This window comes from Fulvia fulva, chromosome 6 (genome assembly GCF_020509005.1).
Source record: "Fulvia fulva chromosome 6, complete sequence".
NCBI classification, from domain to species: Eukaryota; Fungi; Ascomycota; class Dothideomycetes; order Mycosphaerellales; family Mycosphaerellaceae; genus Fulvia; species Fulvia fulva.
In genome coordinates this window covers 4,203,386-4,223,435 of record NC_063017.1, presented here as the reverse complement: position 1 = coordinate 4,223,435, position 20,050 = coordinate 4,203,386, and the positions used below count along the sequence as shown (strand labels likewise).

The 20,050-nt window shown below is 53.0% G+C and overlaps 9 protein-coding genes across 9 annotated transcripts; 5 read left to right on the top strand and 4 right to left on the bottom strand.

The window, feature by feature from the left end:
• Nucleotides 1–306: 306 nt before the first annotated feature.
• On the bottom strand, nucleotides 307–1,533 carry CLAFUR5_07503 (uncharacterized protein; the record flags this gene model as incomplete). Its single annotated transcript, XM_047906651.1, has 2 exons — nucleotides 307–1,187; nucleotides 1,254–1,533. The coding sequence occupies 2 exons, from the start codon at nucleotides 1,531–1,533 to the stop codon at nucleotides 307–309; spliced, it is 1,161 nt and encodes a 386-aa protein (XP_047763491.1).
• A 1,474-nt stretch (nucleotides 1,534–3,007) lies between these two features.
• On the top strand, nucleotides 3,008–3,353 carry CLAFUR5_07502 (uncharacterized protein; the record flags this gene model as incomplete). Its single annotated transcript, XM_047906650.1, has 2 exons — nucleotides 3,008–3,216; nucleotides 3,272–3,353. The coding sequence occupies 2 exons, from the start codon at nucleotides 3,008–3,010 to the stop codon at nucleotides 3,351–3,353; spliced, it is 291 nt and encodes a 96-aa protein (XP_047762938.1).
• Nucleotides 3,354–3,826: 473 nt separating this feature from the next.
• On the bottom strand, nucleotides 3,827–4,246 carry CLAFUR5_07501 (uncharacterized protein; the record flags this gene model as incomplete). The annotated part of the gene is made up of 2 exons (XM_047906649.1): nucleotides 3,827–4,177; nucleotides 4,238–4,246. The coding sequence occupies 2 exons, from the start codon at nucleotides 4,244–4,246 to the stop codon at nucleotides 3,827–3,829; spliced, it is 360 nt and encodes a 119-aa protein (XP_047762940.1).
• A 381-nt stretch (nucleotides 4,247–4,627) lies between these two features.
• Nucleotides 4,628–7,233, top strand: CLAFUR5_07500 (General transcription and DNA repair factor IIH helicase subunit XPB; the record flags this gene model as incomplete). Its single annotated transcript, XM_047906648.1, has 2 exons — nucleotides 4,628–4,799; nucleotides 4,862–7,233. The coding sequence occupies 2 exons, from the start codon at nucleotides 4,628–4,630 to the stop codon at nucleotides 7,231–7,233; spliced, it is 2,544 nt and encodes an 847-aa protein (XP_047762939.1).
• A 2,042-nt stretch (nucleotides 7,234–9,275) lies between these two features.
• Nucleotides 9,276–9,466, top strand: CLAFUR5_20239 (uncharacterized protein; the record flags this gene model as incomplete). Its single annotated transcript, XM_059463075.1, has 2 exons — nucleotides 9,276–9,388; nucleotides 9,442–9,466. 2 exons carry the CDS (start codon nucleotides 9,276–9,278, stop codon nucleotides 9,464–9,466), a joined length of 138 nt encoding a protein of 45 aa, XP_059319049.1.
• A 1,296-nt stretch (nucleotides 9,467–10,762) lies between these two features.
• On the top strand, nucleotides 10,763–12,090 carry CLAFUR5_07499 (uncharacterized protein; the record flags this gene model as incomplete). The annotated part of the gene is made up of 2 exons (XM_047906647.1): nucleotides 10,763–11,428; nucleotides 11,494–12,090. The coding sequence occupies 2 exons, from the start codon at nucleotides 10,763–10,765 to the stop codon at nucleotides 12,088–12,090; spliced, it is 1,263 nt and encodes a 420-aa protein (XP_047763867.1).
• A 635-nt stretch (nucleotides 12,091–12,725) lies between these two features.
• Nucleotides 12,726–14,441, bottom strand: CLAFUR5_07498 (Lipase 1; the record flags this gene model as incomplete). The annotated part of the gene is made up of 2 exons (XM_047906646.1): nucleotides 12,726–13,993; nucleotides 14,051–14,441. The coding sequence occupies 2 exons, from the start codon at nucleotides 14,439–14,441 to the stop codon at nucleotides 12,726–12,728; spliced, it is 1,659 nt and encodes a 552-aa protein (XP_047763866.1).
• Nucleotides 14,442–17,434: 2,993 nt separating this feature from the next.
• On the top strand, nucleotides 17,435–17,644 carry CLAFUR5_07497 (uncharacterized protein; the record flags this gene model as incomplete). The annotated part of the gene is made up of 1 exon (XM_047906645.1): nucleotides 17,435–17,644. The coding sequence occupies one exon, from the start codon at nucleotides 17,435–17,437 to the stop codon at nucleotides 17,642–17,644; it is 210 nt and encodes a 69-aa protein (XP_047763550.1).
• Nucleotides 17,645–18,021: 377 nt separating this feature from the next.
• Nucleotides 18,022–18,507, bottom strand: CLAFUR5_07496 (Ecp30; the record flags this gene model as incomplete). The annotated part of the gene is made up of 2 exons (XM_047906644.1): nucleotides 18,022–18,322; nucleotides 18,383–18,507. The coding sequence occupies 2 exons, from the start codon at nucleotides 18,505–18,507 to the stop codon at nucleotides 18,022–18,024; spliced, it is 426 nt and encodes a 141-aa protein (XP_047763549.1).
• Nucleotides 18,508–20,050: the final 1,543 nt, after the last annotated feature.

Below are 20,050 nucleotides of genomic sequence, written 5' to 3'. Positions count from 1 at the left end.
TGGCGCTTCTTGTTCTGATTGCCGTAAGTATACACCCAGTACACGATGCACAAATCCATCACTCAGCAGCACCCTTTGCCGGACTGTCCGGAGATTGTACCAGCGACCTGACCAGTCGCTCAGGCTAGATGGATCGCGGACGGAGCCCATATCAGAGTGCCTTCGTCGGTATCGAGACGACACAGCCTGTATCCGTAACATCGTTGACAACCGGTCATCCATGGGATCATACCATACCGACAGACCCGCCCCGAGCAGGTGAAGTAGGCAACAAGCAAGACTCTCGCCAAGCACTATCCTCGCTGCTCATTCCCTCTCAACAAAGCTCCCCAAGCTCCAACCAAAACAGTCACCCAGCCGCTTTCCCCACTTCCGCAGCATATGCTGAGGGATCCTAGGTTCCGGGTGAGGACGATGGAAAGTGATAGTCCGTCCGTTGTAAACGTGATTGATATCCTTGAAGGTAACAGCGGAGCCTGCGCATCTGCCGCTTTGCTCGACTATGAAGCCGGCGCTGGACATGGCTGCGACGATGTCGTTGAACACAGTGCGTTTGCGACTGGTGGCGGTGATGGACGGATCGCCGAACATGCGGAGGAAGAGCTGGAGGTGAGGGCGGTCTACGAAGACGACTGTGTGTGGGCATATTGGATGTGGTGCCTGCTCTTCGTACTGATATGTGGGACTTGTCGTCGGGGTAGTGGCTCTGGCTGCACTTCCTTTCCGTAGCTTGGGCTGATGATTCGGCACAGAAGGAGTGTATGGCTCGGTCAACATCTGCCGCGGTAGATTGCCCGCTGCATGGACAGTATGGATGGTTTCATTGCCTCCCGCGGTACTTGTCACTTGGATCTCTTGGATCTCTTGGATCGGTGCTGTGGGCGCGAACGTTGGGGAGGCCAAGTCTGTGCCAGGCGCAGAAGGAGCCATAGCCGGCACCTCATCTTGATCTTGAAGCTTCGCCACTCGGTCGAATCTGCTGTCTGTAGTCTTCTGACTGACCAGCGACTTGGTTCTAGCATGGGCCTTCCGCCGACCGCCGCCGTACGTTGAGTGGCGTTTGATCAGGTCGGGATCGAAGTTCTCAACCGGTCGTGGCCTTGCATGCGCACGGTCACTTTCGACAGGATCCTTGATGAGATTGCGAATGTCGGACAGAATTTCGAGGTAATGAGCTTCGGCCTGGACTGCGAGATAAAAATCTTAGCTAGATGTACAGGTCGTGTCATGAGACGTGAAAACCTGAAACGTACCTTCGTCATCGCTGTCTGCTTCCTCCGCTGAGTCTTCGCTGTCTTCATACTCTCCCTCGTCGCCATAATCTTCGTCTTCATCTTCATCTTCGTCTTCCTCCACGTCGTCCTCTTCCTCGTCGTCTTCGATAATGCGGCCGCAGTTCGGACAATGACAGTGCGGACGAGTCGGGACCGCAGGAGCGCGGAGTGTCACATCTTGCTTCATGAGCTGCGTCATGAACGCCAAATGCTGTCCATACACCGACTCGGCCATCCTCTGACGCCGTGTTTGAGGCATTGTGAAATAGGAGCACGCAGGCCCGGAAACGGGGAGTGGTGGGAAGTATCACTCTATATGGACATGGCAAACTCACCGTCTCCCTGGAAGTTGTGGGTCGTTGTCGCAGTCTAGTACTGCTGGAAGGCTACTTGCATATTGTGACGGATTCCATCTCTGGTTGGCACCAGAGTCCTGACTTTCAGGTGAAGGCATGGTTGTTGTAAGTCGACCCGGAGAAATTGAACACATCCTGGTATTTCAGCTTGGTTCTCAGATCGTGTCTGAAGTGGTAGATCAAGTCCATTGTACAAATACTGTGTGGCTATGATGGCAGACGGAAGACTGCATATGCAGTGACCACAGGATCGGCCAAGACCTGATTCATTCGTTTGCTCGCCAGCTGCTAGGCGTCAAATATGCCGTTTGTGGATGGAATAATTATCTCCATCGCATGGCTACCGTCCTGGGAGTTTGGAGCGACAGCATTGAAAGGCAAAGGCCAGTATTATAAAGGAAGCTCGATAATCGCTCGGCTTATGAAATGTGAAAGTTGCCAAAGAGGGGAGGGCCCAGGTCGCCAATGTCCCAGACGGAAGCCTGCAGCAATGCAAAGATGGCGGTTGTCGAGCAACCTTGCCTGTCCTCGTCCGGAAATGCGAGCTCCAGACTGTGATCAGTGCAAATATATGCAATGATCAAAGCCATCAAACAAAAGCCCGTGTTGACTACTCCAACAGCGCATCTCCAGTTACATGCTGTGTGCTCGGGACATTTCCGGCCGCAATGAACTGCCGATACCCATGCTGGTGCTGGTGAAGTCAATACTGTCAGCAAAGACGTGCTTGCGCTTGTCATCGAACAAAGAAATGCCGATCATCTGAGGTTAGCAGTGTCAGCTTGCGAATGAGCGGTTGTGCATTCTTCCAGCGCGTGAGCGATTGCGCCATCTGTTTCCGCGCTCATGCAACATTCCGCGCCACGTTCACGGCAGCGCAGGGCGGCGAACGAGCGCGGTTACTCTTGTCGGTTCTTCGTGATGTATAGATAGAGTCGTGCCCTTGGGCAATCTATCAATTGTCTTTGTCGTTGTTGTCGTTGATGAAGTGATAGAAGGAGAGAAGGAGAAGGAGTCGCGAAATCCTGGTAGGGGTTCGACCAATCACGCATGACGCGAAAGAGCTGACCCGTCAACCAGCAAGGCAACGACTGCTACCACATCAAGTGACACTTTGGCCCTGTACTTCTCTTCACTACATGTACTTCCTCGACCCCTTCACGAACAACACAAGTTTTACGTCAAGTCTTCTATCCGCTCTCCGAAGCTTACAGACTTTCTTCAACCCGATCGGCCCTTATTCTCAATCAACAGCCAACGATACGTCACAAGGCAGCTGCTACGGGACTGTAATCACAAGAACAATCCTTTGGGGTACCGAGTTCCTACTTGGCCAAACGACCTGCTCAAGCAGACAACAACATCCACACGTCAACCATGAACCGCATAACATCAATGAACATGTCCATCACCCGCTCGTCCCTCCTCTCCCAATCTCTACGCCAATACACCACTCGCAGCACACGACAGGATCGCATCGGTTCTGCTGCAGCTATTGGATACTGGTGTGCTGTAGTTAGTGCGCCTCTCGCTGGAGCTTTTGTCATTAGTCAGAATGCTGCAAAGGATCAGCGGTATGCGAAGCAGTGAGTGTATCCCGACTACGGATAGTTGCGAGTGGTGCTGATAGTTCTTTCCTAGACGACCTCTGAGCTTTCGCGATTGTCTCCCTGCATCGGCGCTGGATGACTATGCTGGGGCGTTCATGAAGTTGAGGCGGTAAGATCGAGGTTGAGGAGGGAAGAGTGTGGTTGTATAACAGGGGTTGCGGAGAGGCGTTTTGGTTGGAAGAGATATCCTTGCATTGGCATAAGGAGTTGGGTCTGGATTTGGTTTTTCCTGAAGTGTCGAGGCGATGTAGCAAGAGTGGAAGATGCATTGAGCATTGCTTTCCCACATCATAAGCAGAAGTGGAGTGCTGCGGTGCTGTACCACTGCTTGTGAGCTACCCTGTACCTACTTCACCTTCCTCTCGATAGTTCAGTGGGCTACGCTCGTAGCTTCGACGCGCTCTACGGCGTGACTTTCGCCATTCCTCTCGAGGCTATGATTGCATGGCGTTCTTCCGCAGAAACGACCATGCGTTTCCCCTTCGCGGCCTGATCGAAACCTTTTACAGATTGACCAGGCCTCAGTCGTCCTTGCCTTCATCGATCGTACACTTCATCTTGATTTTTGATCCTTATATTCCAGTCCTCAACTGAACCGATCCCCCTTCCTACTCCTAAACGGCTCCCTCGCCTCATACCGACCCTTCGGCAGCTCAGACTCGGCATGTCCAGTGGGCGCAGGATCCTGTCCCGCGTCTTTACTCGGATCTATGCTGGATCCAGGCGTTGCCGAATTGCCTGAGACCGGGCTCGATGTTTGGATGGCAGCTTCTCGGGTTACTGCTTCCTGTGCTCGCAGTCGCTCGCGGTGCTGTCGTTGGAGTTCAACGTTGTGTGCTCGTTCGTCTCGGTCGGCGTTGATGCTGCGTTTGGCGAAGTAGTAGGATCCAGCGCCGGCCACGATCAGGACGCCCCAGCCGTAGGCCGTTGAGCGGATCTGTGGTGAATGTTAGAGATGGTTTGGGGAAAGTGGAAGAGGGTTTTGGCGATGACGTACTGTGTTCATTGTGATGGAGGGCTGGAGAGAGGTGTCAGCGACTTTATGCCTTTGGTGACGGGACAATACAGCAGTCAGGATGAGTAGATCATTGAAGACAGTCTCATGGGTGAAAGGAAGAAGAACGGAAGCATTGGATCGAAGAAGTGAACGACATGTGCATCGCTGCGAAGTCCGATGACTTCCGTGATCGCTTCGAGGGCGCGCCGCAGCAAGGTTCAGGCGGCTGTGTCCGGGCGGAATGTGGCACTAGTACTTGAGGCCTCTACTTCGCCTCTTACACTCATCATCACCATCGCCGCTCGACTGACAACCATTCTTACTGACGACCACCGTAATATCACAATCGACAGAATCAAGTGCTGAGACTGTCACTGTATTGCGATCACGATGGCGCCGAAGCGTAAGGGATCCACAGCACCAAGTGCGCGCCCGTCGAAGAGAGTCGCATCAGGCGTCAACACCCCGCAGAGCATGAGCGACGATGACTACGACTCGGAGGGCGATGTCAGCGACGAGATGATGAGCGAGGGAGACAAGAAGGCGCCGAAGAAGTACGACAGTAGGTGGCATGTCCAGCACTGTCTGCTTGGGACGCGGCGCTGACGGTATGTGATGTTGTAGCGGTAGTCAAGAAATTCCAACCACAGTCCTACGTTGCCCACTCAGGCCCCGATGCCGCCAGTACACTCTTCAAGCCCGGTCGCGACTTCTCCACAGAGCAGCTCAAGCCTGACCACCACATGCGTCCGCTATGGATCGACCCAGCCAACGGTCGAGTCGTCCTCGAGACCTTTGCGCCTCTGTTCAAGCGCGCACAGGACTTCCTCATCAATATCGCAGAGCCACAGAGCCGGACGACGAATATGCACGAGTACACGATTAACCCTCACAGCTTGTTCGCTGCCGTGTCCGTAGGACTGACGGAACAGGACATTATCCAAGAGCTTGACACCTTTTCCAAGACTACCATTCCAGAGAACATCATCAAGTTTGTGAGCGAAGTGACTCAGTCTTTCGGTAAGATACGGCTTGTCTTGAAGCACAACAAGTACTTCGTTGAAAGCAGCGATCCTTCGGTGCTGCAAATGCTGTTAAGAGACCCAGAGATCGCCCGATGTCGGGTGGAAGATACGGATGAATTACAGACCGACAAAGCTGCCAAACGTGGCAATATGCTCATCCAGGGCACTGCCGAGGCTGCACGCATGAAGGAAGCGGAGGCACAAGAGCAGGCGAGATTGGCACAAAAGCGAGAGGAAGACGATGACGAGTCTGACGATGAGTTCGGCGGGCGCGAGGCGGACAAAGACATGGCCGCCTATTTACGAGAAGAGGAAGAGGAAGAAGACGATGTCGACGTTGTACACTCTTTCGAGGTTCGAGGTGACATGATCCAGAAAGTGCAAGAACATTGCAACGTCACCCTTGGACTACCACTCACCGAGGAGTACGACTTCCACGCCGACGAACGCAACGCCAAACTTGACATCAAGCTTCGGCCTGTCGTGCAGATCCGATACTACCAGGAACAGGCGCTGGCTAAGATGTTTGGTAACGGCCGTGCTCGTAGCGGAATCATTGTTCTGCCATGTGGTGCGGGCAAGACGCTCGTCGGTATCACTGCGGCATGCACAATCGCCAAGAGTGCCATCGTACTATGTACCAGTGCCATGAGTGCTGTGCAGTGGAAGGAAGAGTTCAAAAAGTGGTCCAACATTGACCCAGATGACATCGCCATCTTCACATCAGGCGAGAAGCAACAGCTGCATCACAAAGCGGGAGTCATCATCTGCACTTATAGTATGGTGACGCAGAACGCGCGGCGTGCGCACGACAGCGCCAAAGTCATGGACTTCATCACCTCTCGGGAGTGGGGCCTCATGATTCTGGACGAGGTGCATGTCGTGCCAGCGGATATGTTTCGACGAGTCACCGAACGCATCAAGACACATTCGAAACTGGGTCTGACAGCCACTCTGCTGCGAGAAGATGACAAGATCAAGGATTTGAACTTCCTCATCGGACCCAAGCTTTACGAGGCCAACTGGTTACAACTCAGCGAGGAAGGCCATATTGCTCGGGTTCAATGCGCTGAAGTGTGGTGTCCCATGACGACGGAGTTCTACAAGGCTTACTTGGAGGCCAAGACGACCAACAAGCGTAGCTTGCTATCAACCATGAATCCGCGAAAGTATCAGGCTTGCCAGTACCTGATCGACTATCACGAGAGACGAGGCGACAAGATCATAGTATTCTCCGACAACGTCTACGCGCTGAAAAGATACGCCGAAGGCCTTACAAAGCCATACATCTTCGGCGACACCAGTCAGCGCGAGCGCGAACTCGTCCTCCAAAACTTCCAACAGAACGATGCTGTCTCCACTATCTTCCTCTCTAAGATTGGCGACACGTCACTCGACCTACCAGAAGCTACCTGCCTCATCCAAGTCTCGTCCCACTATGGTTCTCGACGACAAGAAGCGCAACGGCTCGGTCGCATCCTCCGAGCCAAGCGTCGTAACGACGAAGGCTTCAATGCATTCTTCTACAGTCTCGTCAGCAAAGACACCAACGAGATGTACTACTCATCCAAGCGGCAGGCATTCCTTGTCGACCAAGGCTATGCATTCAAGGTCATCACACATTTCAAAGGTCTGGCAGAAATGCCGGGCCTCCATTACAACAATCAACACGATCGCATGGACTTACTCCAGGATGTTCTACTCCAGTCTGATACTGCCGGCGATGCCGAAGACATCACAGACAGTCTTTGGAACGACAAGAATGTATCAAAGTCCAAGAAGAAGGGGTCTGGCGTCAGACGGCAGGCAGGGACATTGTCTAACCTTGCTGGTGGCGACAGTATGGCGTACATCGAAGGCAAGAAGGGCGCAGCGAACAAGGCTCTGGCCAAGCCGCGCAGCTCGTTCTTCAAGAAGGAAGACCGACTGAAGGAGAAGAAGAAGAAGCAGGCTCAAGGATTATTGGATTAGTGCGCCAACTGCCAGGCAAACTTCAGAATCGACATTTTCTTCTGCCAAAAGCGTTATCCACGCTGCGGTGAAGGACATGGATCATGTGGGTGCATTCTGCCAGCCTCGCTGACGACGATGAGGCGCTAAAAAGTTCATGTTTGGTGCGTATGGTGCTTCCGATAGACCAAGTCCCTTCGCTCGATTCACGGGCATAGACAACCGGAATGTGGGACGAAAGGAAAGGCGATGATCGATTGCCAATGGGGCTGCGTAGTAGGTATCATTTTTTGACATTGTTATGCTTGTCAACAGCAGTAGTCTGAGGCTATGCTGGGAGACGCGAGGAGGTATCACTGCTGCAGTGCACTCATCTGGATGGAAGTATAGATTTAGCACATCAAGCAGACGCCCTGTTATGATCTTCCAGCACCACAGAGTGGCGTGCGCTTAGCTCAGACAAGCATTGGACGAGCTGCTGCACTTTTCGTCTTCACGGCCCGCTAACATCTATCAGATCCAAGCAACTGACTCGGACCTCACTACCTCCCTTTCAGCATTCACATTCACGATGATCCGCGAATACAAGAACGTCCTGCTCCTCACCGCCGATGACTTGGGTCTATACCTGAACTGCTAGGGCAAGACTACATATCACTTCACCCAATATCGACGCTCTTGCAGAAATCTTGACGGTCCTGGGAAGATTGAGCAACGTCCGCTCCAGAACTACCTCTTCTGTGCGCCCGAGGAACTCTATGATCTCGGGCATGATTCTCATGAAGTGGAAAATCTCGCAGAGACAGAGGGGGATGGAGATGTGCTGGAAGAGTTGAGACAGAGGGCGGAGGGGTGGCAGTGGGAGACGGGGGATCAACGGGTGTTTAGGGATCGGTCAGTATAGTTATTATGGAGGGGTATAGAAAGTTGAGGTTGAGGTTGATGGTGCGGGAGAGGTGGGATGTGGATGTGAGTGATCCGAGGGGCAAGGGGAGAGGTGCTTGGAAGCCGGTTGGTGGAGGGGAAGAGGGATGGATAGACGGCTGAGGCTGGAATGTGTTCAAGTGACTTACGGGGTGTCCACGGTGTCTAAGGTCTAGTGTAGATCTGCCAAGCATTGACGGCCACACGTTGTTAGCTTGCGTGGCGGTTCAGCTCAACATGTGGCGTGCAACAAAGGGCAAACACTGCTTCTTCCAGGACCAGTCTCTGCCTGTTGCCATCATATAATCCCCCATCGGTCTGCGGAGCGAACCCGAAGATACTTCTTGCGACTTACATGTCGTTATTTATACCCCGTGAGAGTGTCTAAAATGTGCTGTTGGCGGTTGTGAACCTCCAAGAATAAGCGCAGCGGTGTGGAGCTCTATCTAGCATCTGCTAGCTTATCGCGAAGGCGTGCGATGTACGCTACACGTTCGATTGTCCGTAACCTACTACTCCGGCTGCGAACGATATTAATACGTAGTATTGACTGCGAGTTCGCCAACAGGCACAGCGCGGCTAGTACGTGACACCAAAACTTGATTGCTTAGTTAGGGTACCTTTTGAAAACGGACTAAAAATGTGCTGTTGGCGGTTGTGAACCTCCAAAGGTAAGCGTAGCGGAGTGGAGCTCTCTACCAACCCTTCTAGACTGCAAAGTAGCGTGCGATTCACGCTACCGCTACCCGACGTACAGTGCTTATTATACGACGACATAGGCGTTAGCGACGAGTATATGTTTGCGAGTTCGCCAACAGGCACAGTGCGGTAGGTCACGTGACCCGAAAACTTGAAAGTTGACTAATCAGAGCGGGCGCCAAGGCTAGTTGAGGGCTGGTATAGAGCTTCACTCCCTCGCTGACGCCTCACCTACGTACTCGCAAGCTCGTACTCCGGTGTGGCTAGCGCTCGGTCGCTACGCTTAATAAGAGGCGGCGCCAAGGCTAGTTGAAGGCTGGTGATAGAGCTCCACTCCCTCCTCGCTGACGCCACTACCTACGCTCGAGTGTTCGCAAGCTCACACGTCGCTACAGTGTGGCTAGCGCTCGTCGGTCGCTACGCTTAATCATCATCAGCCAATGCGTTCTCTGAGCAGCGCACCAAAAGCAGAATTGCAGTGGTTGCCAGATGATGCTGTTGATGACGTCATTTTGCACCTGAGCAAGCCCAGCTTTCTCAAGGAGCGTCTGATGTAGGAGGTGCCTCCTAAGTGATGCTAGCGTTGATGATGATTATTATTGTCAGTAGTGTGTCTTCAACATGGGTATGATGCACGAGTCGTGAAGCTTTTGACCTTTACTTCGACCGGGAGAGTGTTGCATGCCCAGACTCCAGTCTTCGGAAAGATGCGAATGACCGCGGGCTTTCCCCCATGTTCTTGTATAGACTACAGTACATGTATGATGCACGGCAATTCTGGAAGTCGCAGTTGTCAACGGATTTCGGTCGCCTCTCTCGAAGTCGATATGGAGAAAAGTGCATTTTCCCGACTCGGCATAGGTATAACTATCGCTCCACTACCCCCATGCACAACAGCCAGATGGTGCTGGCCGAGGGATGCGCGTGAGCTGTTGCAGGATCTGGGCGTGCTGGGCAAACACATCGACAACCGTCAATCCTGACGTCTCCCACCGCAAGACATGCCTCGGAAGGCTTCCGACTGCCTGCGGCGCCGCCGTGCGCCACAAGCTTCGCCGCACCCCAGCAATCGCCGCACCCCAGTGACTTTTTATCATCAACACCATCAATACTGCTCATATCAACTTGATTCTTTTCCCAATGTGTTCGCAGCTATCTGTTTCCTTGTTCCGCATACTCACATCGCGTAAAAACACGTTGTGCTGCCGAGAGGTTGGTGTTGACGCTTCGGCATGGGATTTTGGTGAGAGCCCCACCAAAGCTTCATGCGCCCGTGTCGAGATTCACGCGTTTCTTGCTTTCTCACCACCTCACCACATACAACAACACACCATGAAGCCCACTATAGTGCCCACAGGCTCTCAAATTCTGCATTCGCGATGCTATTCTGAGCAATTTGAGCTACATATCGTGTATTTTGAGCGTGTGTGGCAATTGATACAAGCCAGCAACACCATGTGTCGGAACGCGAGAATCCGAGCTGGGGTGCGGCGATTGCTGGGGTGCGGCGAAGCTTGTGGCCCGCCGTGCCGATGCACAATGCAGATCACGCATGCGGCTGAAGCTCTTAGACTAGCGCGTCACAACGTTTGGGAGACTGCACATTGGCTGGACTCCAATCGCTCGCGTCCCACCAATGCACAGTCTACAGTCTACAGCAGAACTCATCCGAACGGACATGGCCATAGCTTCGTCATCAGCAGCGCTATGTCGGGCTCTGGACACCATGGACATTCTAGAGTTACAAGCTCTGATGCTCCGTGATCAACACGCGCTGCTGGCAGTCTTGAGCATCGCCACCCAACGACACACACGACACATCAGTCCTGCTAGCCATATCCCCTGCAGGAGACACCTCCGATGAGACCAACGCCCTCACTGGGTCGATGACCAGCTCTACCACTGACCCGATAACACTGGAGCTGTCATGAACCAGCATGAACTCGCTCATGGCGAAACAAGTACAGCTCCTGGGGGTCGTCTGGAGTTCATCATCATACAGACGCCCGACGACACCACCAAGGACACATTTCGCAGACAGGTCCGATCTCACGTCACTAGAGTGCAGCACCAACGCACGAGGCTCAGTGCTATTACTGGCGTGGACCATACAAAGTCGGAGGTGCATTCAGACAAGCATCGAATCAGGAGAAAGAAGACGGACGGGCAGGCAAAGTTTCGGGCAAACCGAGTTGAGAAGATCACACAAGCAGTGAAGAGACCGACGCCAACAGGACAAGATGCCGTCCATACTCCACCCAGAGCATCGACAGATCTGTTACAGGTCACCAAGAACACGTCTCCTGCGACAGCAAAAGCTATCACAGATGAGCTAGCTAGAAGAGCAGGGACATCTGTCGGTGATCTAAGGCATGGCGCCAGCGGTATAAGCGCTTTGGCTGTTCACGAGACACCAGGAGAAATAGTGACAACACCAGCGGTTGACAGCGAGCAGCCTGCATTACCAGGTAGCCCTGCTGCCGTCAATTTCTCGCAAGGCGTCATGGCCGCTCGCACATTCCTCTTCCATGACCAGGATAACGTTGTTGGCATCGTCCTGAAGCACCTCCGTTTCGATTTGTCGTCGGTACTGGTAAGCCACACGCAGTCTACTCCCAGGAAGCGGACAGGCGAGCTAATCCCAACCGTACATCACAGGCCACCTACAAAGTCATCGTCCAGATGCAGTCACAGGACTTTGAGCGCAACCAGCCTGACATGCCAGCCATGAATCCCGGCTCGACTTGGCTGAGATTCTGGGAATACATCTGGACCGATCCCGCCATCATGATCGGCGCCGTCTTGCTGACAGTGACATTCCGGCTCCAAATGTGGGAGAAACCACCGGACCACCCGCACTGGTACCATTTGCTCCATCTGCGTGGCTTTTTCATCCGGACTATCGACGCTGCATTCAGAGACCCTGTGCGGTGCACGTGCGATCAGATGTTGGTAGCCGTGGCGCTGGCGTCCGCCTTCGAAGTCAAGTACAACCAGAACATGGACCAAGGATATCATACGCACATGAGAGGGCTGGTCAAGATGGTTCGCATGAGGGGCGGGCTTGCCCAGATTGCCACAACTGATCCGTTTTTGGAGCGGTTTCTTTTGTGGCATGTTGCGAATACTTCGGCTTTGCCTAGAGGACAGAATGTGTATTATCAGCAACTCAGCAGGACGACTGCGGTGATACATCCGAAAGCGGATTCGCATATGTTCCAGATGAAGGAGCTGGTGGTGCGAGCTGTGCAGTGAAGGCACATATTTTGTATAGCAGAGTCACCCGCATGGAGCTCAACCAAAGAGACAATTCAGCCTGCAAGTAGATCGAGCGGCCCAGGAGACAAATGCCCTGCGGTGTCCATAAGCATTACAACCTCATGGCTCTCCCCACGTGGAATTGATGAAAATTGATTGCAGAGTCATTCGCTGCGAACTTGGCACCACATGGTGTCCATGCGATATGCACCATAGCTTGTGTGCCGGGTTGCACTTGGAACGCTGGGTCGGCCAAAGTCTACTGTGCCGTGCAGTTATGTATATCCAGGGCGGTACCTACCTTTAATGTCTACATTATGCCTGCTCTCGACTTCGTGACGAACACGGCGCCGAATTGATGATCAAGAAACAGAAAGTATCGTTGGGAAGGCTATTCAGACATTTGTTGTTCTTCGTAAGTAAAGGAGCAGCCACGTTCAGGGCTCCGGATCGATCGGAGGAACATTGTGCCCGTCCATGTCGTCACAAAGCTGAACAGCGCTCCTGGAACGTCGGGTTCTGTTCAACAACATCTACTATCCTGCCATACATAACAGGCCGATTCTGCGAGATCGGTCGGTCACTGAGACCACTGAGTCTACATTCTGTCGGCAAATCGTCTCGCGTCCCGACTACTTGTGCAGCCGCACGGCACGCTCCTCATCGTTCCAGAAGTCGCACTGGGCTCTGCGATATGAGTCCCTCTCGACAACCGTGAAGTTGCCTGGATTCACCAAGAGCTGCTCAGCCTCGGCACCCTTACTGCCGTCATACTGAGGCCATTCCGGAGTGCCATCGAGGCGCAGTGTATTCGGATCTCCAGTCGCGACGAAGCTGGCAAGATATGCGTGGTAGATCTGGCCAGTAAGCTCGAAAGGCACCTGCTGCGATGCCCACGTGTACCGCGTGTCGGAAGCGTGCGGTATCCCACGCCAAGACACGTACTCCAGCGGTGTGTCTGGGGTGTTGAAGTGCAGACGCCAGATTGGAACGTCTGCCTTGGATACTCTATACGCCGTTTCCCGGCTCGGACAGATGTAGGCGTAATCCGACCAAGCTTCCGAGAGTCGGTTGTACTGCGTGCTATTTGGCGAGCTGCTGTACGGCGAATCTGAATGCGCCACGGGGTCTGGATAAAGCTCGTTCATGATGGCGATGTCTGTCATGTTCATGTCCGGACTGGTGGTCAGCATGAAGTTGAGGAAGTCGTCGTTTGTCTCCAGGTCTCCTGGGGTGTAGTACTTGCCCTCGTTGTTGACGTGGGATGTTATGGCTGGAACGCGGAAGAATGTGCCCTCGATACCCGACACTGAACCAGGACGTTCCAACAGAGGACCGCCTAGGGTCGGTTGGAATGGCCACGCGATGGTTGGAGCTCCATCAGCATACATCTTAGCACTGATTGCTTGGATGGTATCGATTGGCGCAGATCGGAGGCATCTGAGCGCCGCAGTATTGGTGGCATTTGTCGAGCAGTTGAGCGCCACCATGAAACGCTTGAAGTCTGACTGATACTGTGGGAAGGTCGCATTCGGGAACGCGCGCGCCGTGACAGATCCCGACTGGAGGATGACACGAGCGAACAGCGGTTTGCCAGTGTCGTTGCCGTAGTTGTGGAAGTAGTGGATACCGGTTGAATGTCCTCCTGCTGAGCGTCCGCCAAGTGTGATTTGGTCCGGGTCACCGCCGAATGAAGCCAGGTGATCCTGCAAGAACTCCAACAAAAAGCGCTGATCTAGGAGACCCAGATTCAGCAGGCCCTCCTTCTCGAATAGTGTCGATGGTAAGAACCCTAGCGAGTTGATGCGATAGTTGAACGTGACAGCGGCAATTGGATGCTGCGACGAAGCCACGAACGATGCACCATCGGGACTACGCGCCGACCCAGCTACAAAGCCGCCTACATGGCAGAGGTTTGTCAGCTCGCGTTCAGGTACAGTTCTTAGTTAATACTAACCTCCATGGATCCAAACGAGGGTAGGGAGTTTTTCATCGAGCGATACGCCTGCTGTGCGGAACACATTGAAACTCAAGCAAGCCTCGTCCTGCTCGTATGGCATCGTGCTCGGGTCCTGTACACAGACCTTGCCCCACGACGATGCCGCTCGGGTGCCATTGAAAGCCGCTGGACGATCTTGGACCGGACGAAACCTGCGCTCTCCCACTGGCTGTACAGCGTAATCAATGCCCAACCATGCATCAACTGCCGCAGGCAGTGTATCGTTTGTCAGTGAAGTGTTCACCGACAGTCCCTGGAACGAGCCATAGCCCTCGAGAGAGACCACGGGTACTGCAGAAGAAGCAAGTACTTGTTGGCCGAAGACCAGGCAGACAGCCGCTTTCCACATGACAGCAGATCAGAACGATGAGGCTGTTGCTTCAGACTCGAGGCACGTGGTCGCTGATAATGGGTGTTCCTACTTATGGACACAGCCTTCCGTCTGACGGAACGGAAGACCATAGCACGTCTCCGCAGAATAACGATAAGAGACTCCACTACCACTGATCGGGCAAGCTATAATGCTGCACCAGCCACTGTGCGCCCTTTGCGCACCAGGCACAACATCGGCACGGCTAGACATGTCTTGGCCATCGCTATCGGCGTCTGGGCACGACCAACCACTTGCCTCGAATCAACCTTGACATCCTGATGACCATCTCTCCATCAGTTTAGCTAGTCATCTGCATTGCGGCAGGTCTCCTGAGCGCACAGAAAGACAGCCATCTTGCCCTGAAGACGACGAATCTGGGAGTGACTGAAAGCGTCTGGCGCAACAGCACTCCACCTGCTTGGAAATAGCAGCTCGAGATGTAGGTCATCATTTCACCATCTCAGAGACTGTTTAAGCCGGCATCGACGGGCCTCCTTGAAGAATCACAAAGGAGGCGTGGCTGTGAGCATGATTGCGTACTTGCAGACTCGCTCGAAATCAGGTCAGGTGTACGAGAACTGCGGTTCTAGTCTACGACGGCAGCCATACCTGGAATCTACTATTTCCTTTGAAGCCGGGTCATGAGCACCAGTGTCGCCTCCCCAGTTCACGATCTATGAGCACGCGTATAAGGAGAACATGCTTTGAAAGGACTGACCTCTGAGCAATAATCCGCCACCGTCCTGTTGCCCACAAGATTTTGCGACAAGCTCTGGAGCGGATGGCACATGTATTCCTTTGTCGGGTTGGGCGGCTATGAGCATACCACTCCCACAACTGAAGCGAACCCACTACTCGCTGTTCTCTCGCGCCAGCCCATTATCACTCTGCAGACGCTCCTCCCTGCTGTGTTTCGAGCCATCTCCCGGAACAGAACAAACTCGCCATGCCTATGCGTCACTTCCTCCAGCGAGCCCACGGAAACCTCGGATGCCGTCACAATTAGCTTGAGAAATCCTGTCACTGGCGAATCGCTCCGTCCCGAGCACGTTACACTGCCGAGACCACTCTACGCAGCTGAGGATGGTCCAGACAGTATGGGTAATGGAGAGCAAACAGTTTTCGACTTGAAACCTCTCTTCTACAACCAGCGGTCGCCTTGTTAGCGCACTTATGTCGGTCTTCAATACTAATCTGCCCGAGACTAAACGGAATGCCGAACAGGCGCTCGACCCTAGTATAAGTCGAGAGCGCTTCCCGGACGAAGGACTTTGTAGCCGGATAGAACATGAGGGCATTGATCAAATTGCTTCCCATGATCTATGACTGGACGAGCAGACCCATCGCAATGTTTAAGTCCAGAGAGCCTAAGTACGTATCTAGCATAGTACTTTACCTATACTCAGTAACAGGGTCCTTTTGTGATGCCAAAGTGCCTTGCTATACCTCGATGAATAAGGTCGCTCGGCCGCTTGAGCAAACAGTTGAACACTCCTTAGTCGTGGCACCATGGCGCGGGATAGTTCGATGCATTACGAGCTGGCACAACCTTATCCACATGCGTTGGTCCAACCTCCTTCGCCTACTTCTCTAGGCTCTTACTCTCTTTCTAAAGCCAGGCACGCCGAAAGTCTCGCTAACGAACAACTCGCCTCCTAGAGCCGAATGCGCTCTTATTAGATGCGCAAGATATTCTACAAAGGCTCCTCTGCCGAGCTGAGCAACGACTAGGAGCAAATGGACCTTGTGCGATTAAGACACGCCCTTTCTTCTATAGCATTGATTATAATAGTCTGACAAGACGCGAATGTGCACCTGCTTTCAAGCCAAGCAATACTGGTCCTACAAAGTTTATCAGCAATAGCGCGATAAAATCCGAGCAAACAATGCGATTACAGCTACTAGCCTGGCGATAGCCAGAAGAGATAATCCCTCGCAAGGAATTCAGGCTACGGGCAGTCTTTGAGCAACGGAGGCGGTGCTCCAGGCCATTGACACAACGGCCGAAAGTAGTACGCGTTTCATGGTAGATGATAGGGGTAAATCAGGTGTATTCCGCTGTAGAGGAGCTGTTTGCTTTGGGAAGGAGAGAACCAACAGGACAATCAGTGAAACCCCGACACTTCTATCTCGAAAGGACTTGTTAGTCGCACGGCCCGCGCAGATCGCCTGTCACGCCCGCATTGACTTCTTATGCCTCAGCCAACGGCACTGCCAGTGCCTGCAACCGTCCTCGAACCCAAATGACGAAGACCACTCATTAGCGGAGACACTATGGAGCTGGTTCTGAGCTTGTTCACAGCAGGTTCGTGTACCGTATGTAATAAGCGCCCGGATGTCGGCATTTAAGTCTTTTGCTTTGCGTTATTAAACCACGAACGACCCAACCTTCTCTGGACGTTCTTCTAAAGTGCTGCAGCTTGTGCTTCTTCTCCAACACCTCTCAGCTAGGACCTTCCGTGCCTCATCGGGAACATGTGGTGCTGTTGGACGAGCTACACGGCACAATGGAACGATACCCGCCGTTGCTGCCAACGGCTATAGCATGCTCTGACATCTGCGGCTTTCGACTTGCTTGCAGCATTTCTGACAAGCGAATTATATGGCCGGCGTATAAGTACCTCGAGAAAGTACTGAGGATTGTCTAGACAACAGCACCATGACCCTCCCGGATTTCATTGATGCAAGTCAATGTGGAACTCCTGCAACAGATCGATACCCTATCCCCACATCACCGACAATGTGCTGTCCCTCCTGCTTATCGCCACGGTCGTCCTGCCGACATTTCTGTGTGGAATTGTCATTGAGCGTGGGCCAGACAACTGCGCCGAGGGCAACATCCTGCGGCCGACCTTCGCTACTATCCGGACAAGGGCTGCACACGGGAGATACCTGGCTCCGCCATTTATGAATATAACAAGTGCAGCAGCAATATCGAAGGGGCCTTCATGGTCAGTGCCACGTTCGGCATGTCGTTCGAGATGTCCGAGACCACGACTGAGCAAGAGTCCTTGGCAGTGCCTCAGGGCCAGAAGGGCTACATCGCTGCGTACTGCGCCGCGACTCTGTTCGATGGCACTTTTACGGGATGTAACTCGGGTCCGAAGGAGCAGCCAGGTCAGGCTATGGTTCTCAAGAGCAACGGCTCAACGTACAGTGTAGTCACCACCGGTGCTTAAGGGGGGATTTATGAGCTGATACGTGGAGATGTACTTGTCTGGGAATGATCGATCTTTGCTCTGATTTAGAGAAGCGATGTCTGTCCTTACTATGACCCCCATAACACACAATCAAATCGTTGGCCACGACTTCAGTCTACGTAGTCAGGTAGAGTGTCTTACGTGCTGAAAGCCCACTTTTGGACCCGAGCAGAGTACCAAGATGGTTTGCAGCGGGGGCGGTATCGGTCAGTGACACTGCGATGACTCTCGCTTGAGACATTCTTTGATTACACCAAGGCCCGACAGCCTCGTAACTTGACCACTACTAATCTAGCAATGCCCTCGAATGATCCTTGCGAGATGACGACAGCCCGACTCCTCCCAGTCTGTATGATTTAGCTAGGGGTGAAGCAGCCGACATCATACTCAGTCCCATCAGGGAAAACACCACACTTCCTGACACAGTTGATCCTCTTCGAGTAGGTCGTATCGAGGTTCTGACACTCGCCACCCAAGATGCCAAGCATCTCGCCGGTGCACACACCGTCATTCTTGCTCTTTCCGCTGAAAGCAACCCATTTGTCCACTGCTGTTGGTCCCGGGCCATGCATAGCAAGATATACAGAATGGGTAGTATCGTCCATGGTGACCTCGTAAAGTGTTGGAGAACGATGCCCGTAGTTCAGGTCGCCAGAGCTCCAAAGAAAGATAAATGTTAGATCCAGAGGTTGGAATAGGAATGGATGACGGGCTTACCAGTCACTGCTCTGGTACTCGTTCGCCTTAGGCAGAGTATTGGTTTGACGGCGATCTGCTCGGGCCATGACTTGGGTGAAGGAGCTTGTCGCAACGACAGCGCTCAGAAGGTATGATGCGAGCATTGTGAGGTGTATGCAGGATTGACTCGACTGCTGTGTGGAAGTTGATGTGTGGACTGAAAGACTTGATGGAGATGCAAGAACATCAGAGGCGGATTGCGCTGAAGTTCTTATAGCGACGAAAGTTCAACATTAATGCCACTGTCGCCCTTGATGTCATGATGGAGCATGGCCTTTAGCAGTCTGCCCTTGCATTGTGGCGTGGTATGGTGGATGAGTCCACCGGATCCTTCATGTTGTTGGTTCGGCTATTGTCGGACGCAACTTGATGGAGTCTGCAAGGTATCATCAAGGCGAAGCCATTCAGCTGTGGTGTTATGCGGGATTACTCGCGAGATCTCAAGATTGCTCGTGTTGGTGCATCCACAGATGGGGCGCAGCATGCAGCCGTATTGGCTATTGCGCGCTTGTGGTAACAACTAACGCCAACCACTTGCGCTCGTCGTTGGACACCAAGAAGGCTCCATAGCACTATACTCTAGCGCCATAGGATCAACGTCTTGGTATATCGGAAGCGGCTGCTGCCACGAGGAAATGCTTCCTTTGTTGGGTTGGGATCCTCAGCCGCAAATCCTGCAGCCGAGAGGACTTTCAGACTAACGCAACTATCGCCAGCTGAACAACATGATGTAGTACCTGCGGTACTGACGACACAATGACACTGCCATGACAGCCGTCACTGCGTTAGACAGTCGAAGGCTGTTGCCGTAAGCATAATCATAAGCATAATCATCGGTCCAAGCGTAAGCATAATCATGAGCATTGAGTCCATCAGTACGCCTCGTATGCAACGTGGTGGCGTAGCTTCATCGCATGTATGATTACTTCGCTTCAAGGTCTGCAGTAGTCGTAGTTGTAATGTACCATATGGGAATGTGAGAATTGTTGCCGACGCAGGCCAGCATGCTCGGCCATTCGCCGGTGGTCTGTTGGAGCCCGTAGTTCTATCCTCTACAGCCGTTGTCTTTTCGATGTGCAACCTGAGGATGCACAAGTTCTCTGATCATCGATTCTCCTGAACCTCCAGACTATTCTTTTCCCTTGGGACTTCGCGATTCATCTCCTCTCCAACTCAACCGTTGCTCCAGGTCTGATCACTGCCGTCCCTAGATCGACCATATACCGCGGGCGTCAATTTCAACATCAGCATCGCAAGATGGTTCCCTGAGCACATCCGCTCTACGCTCCCAAACGCCCAGAAACACTTCTTTCTCTCATCCGTAACCGCGCCAAGCTAGCGTATGTCAGGGTAATCGCAGTGGTCACTCGGGCTGCTATGATGTGATTGCGGACTTCGTTGGCGATTTCGAGCAGATGACTGGGTTCGTTATTGCCAGAATGAAGGGAATGTCAACAAAAAGCTGTAGAACAGGTCGCGGCTGCGTGCAGGATTGGTAGCACACGTTTCGGCACCAAGACATTCGGTAAAACAGATCTTCCGATCATCTGATCGTCAATGCCGCCGGCAACTCTCCTATAACCCCTCTCTGTGTGCCCGTTCACGTGCCGTTCCTCCTCCTCGTCTTCCATCATGCCCTGCTCCTCC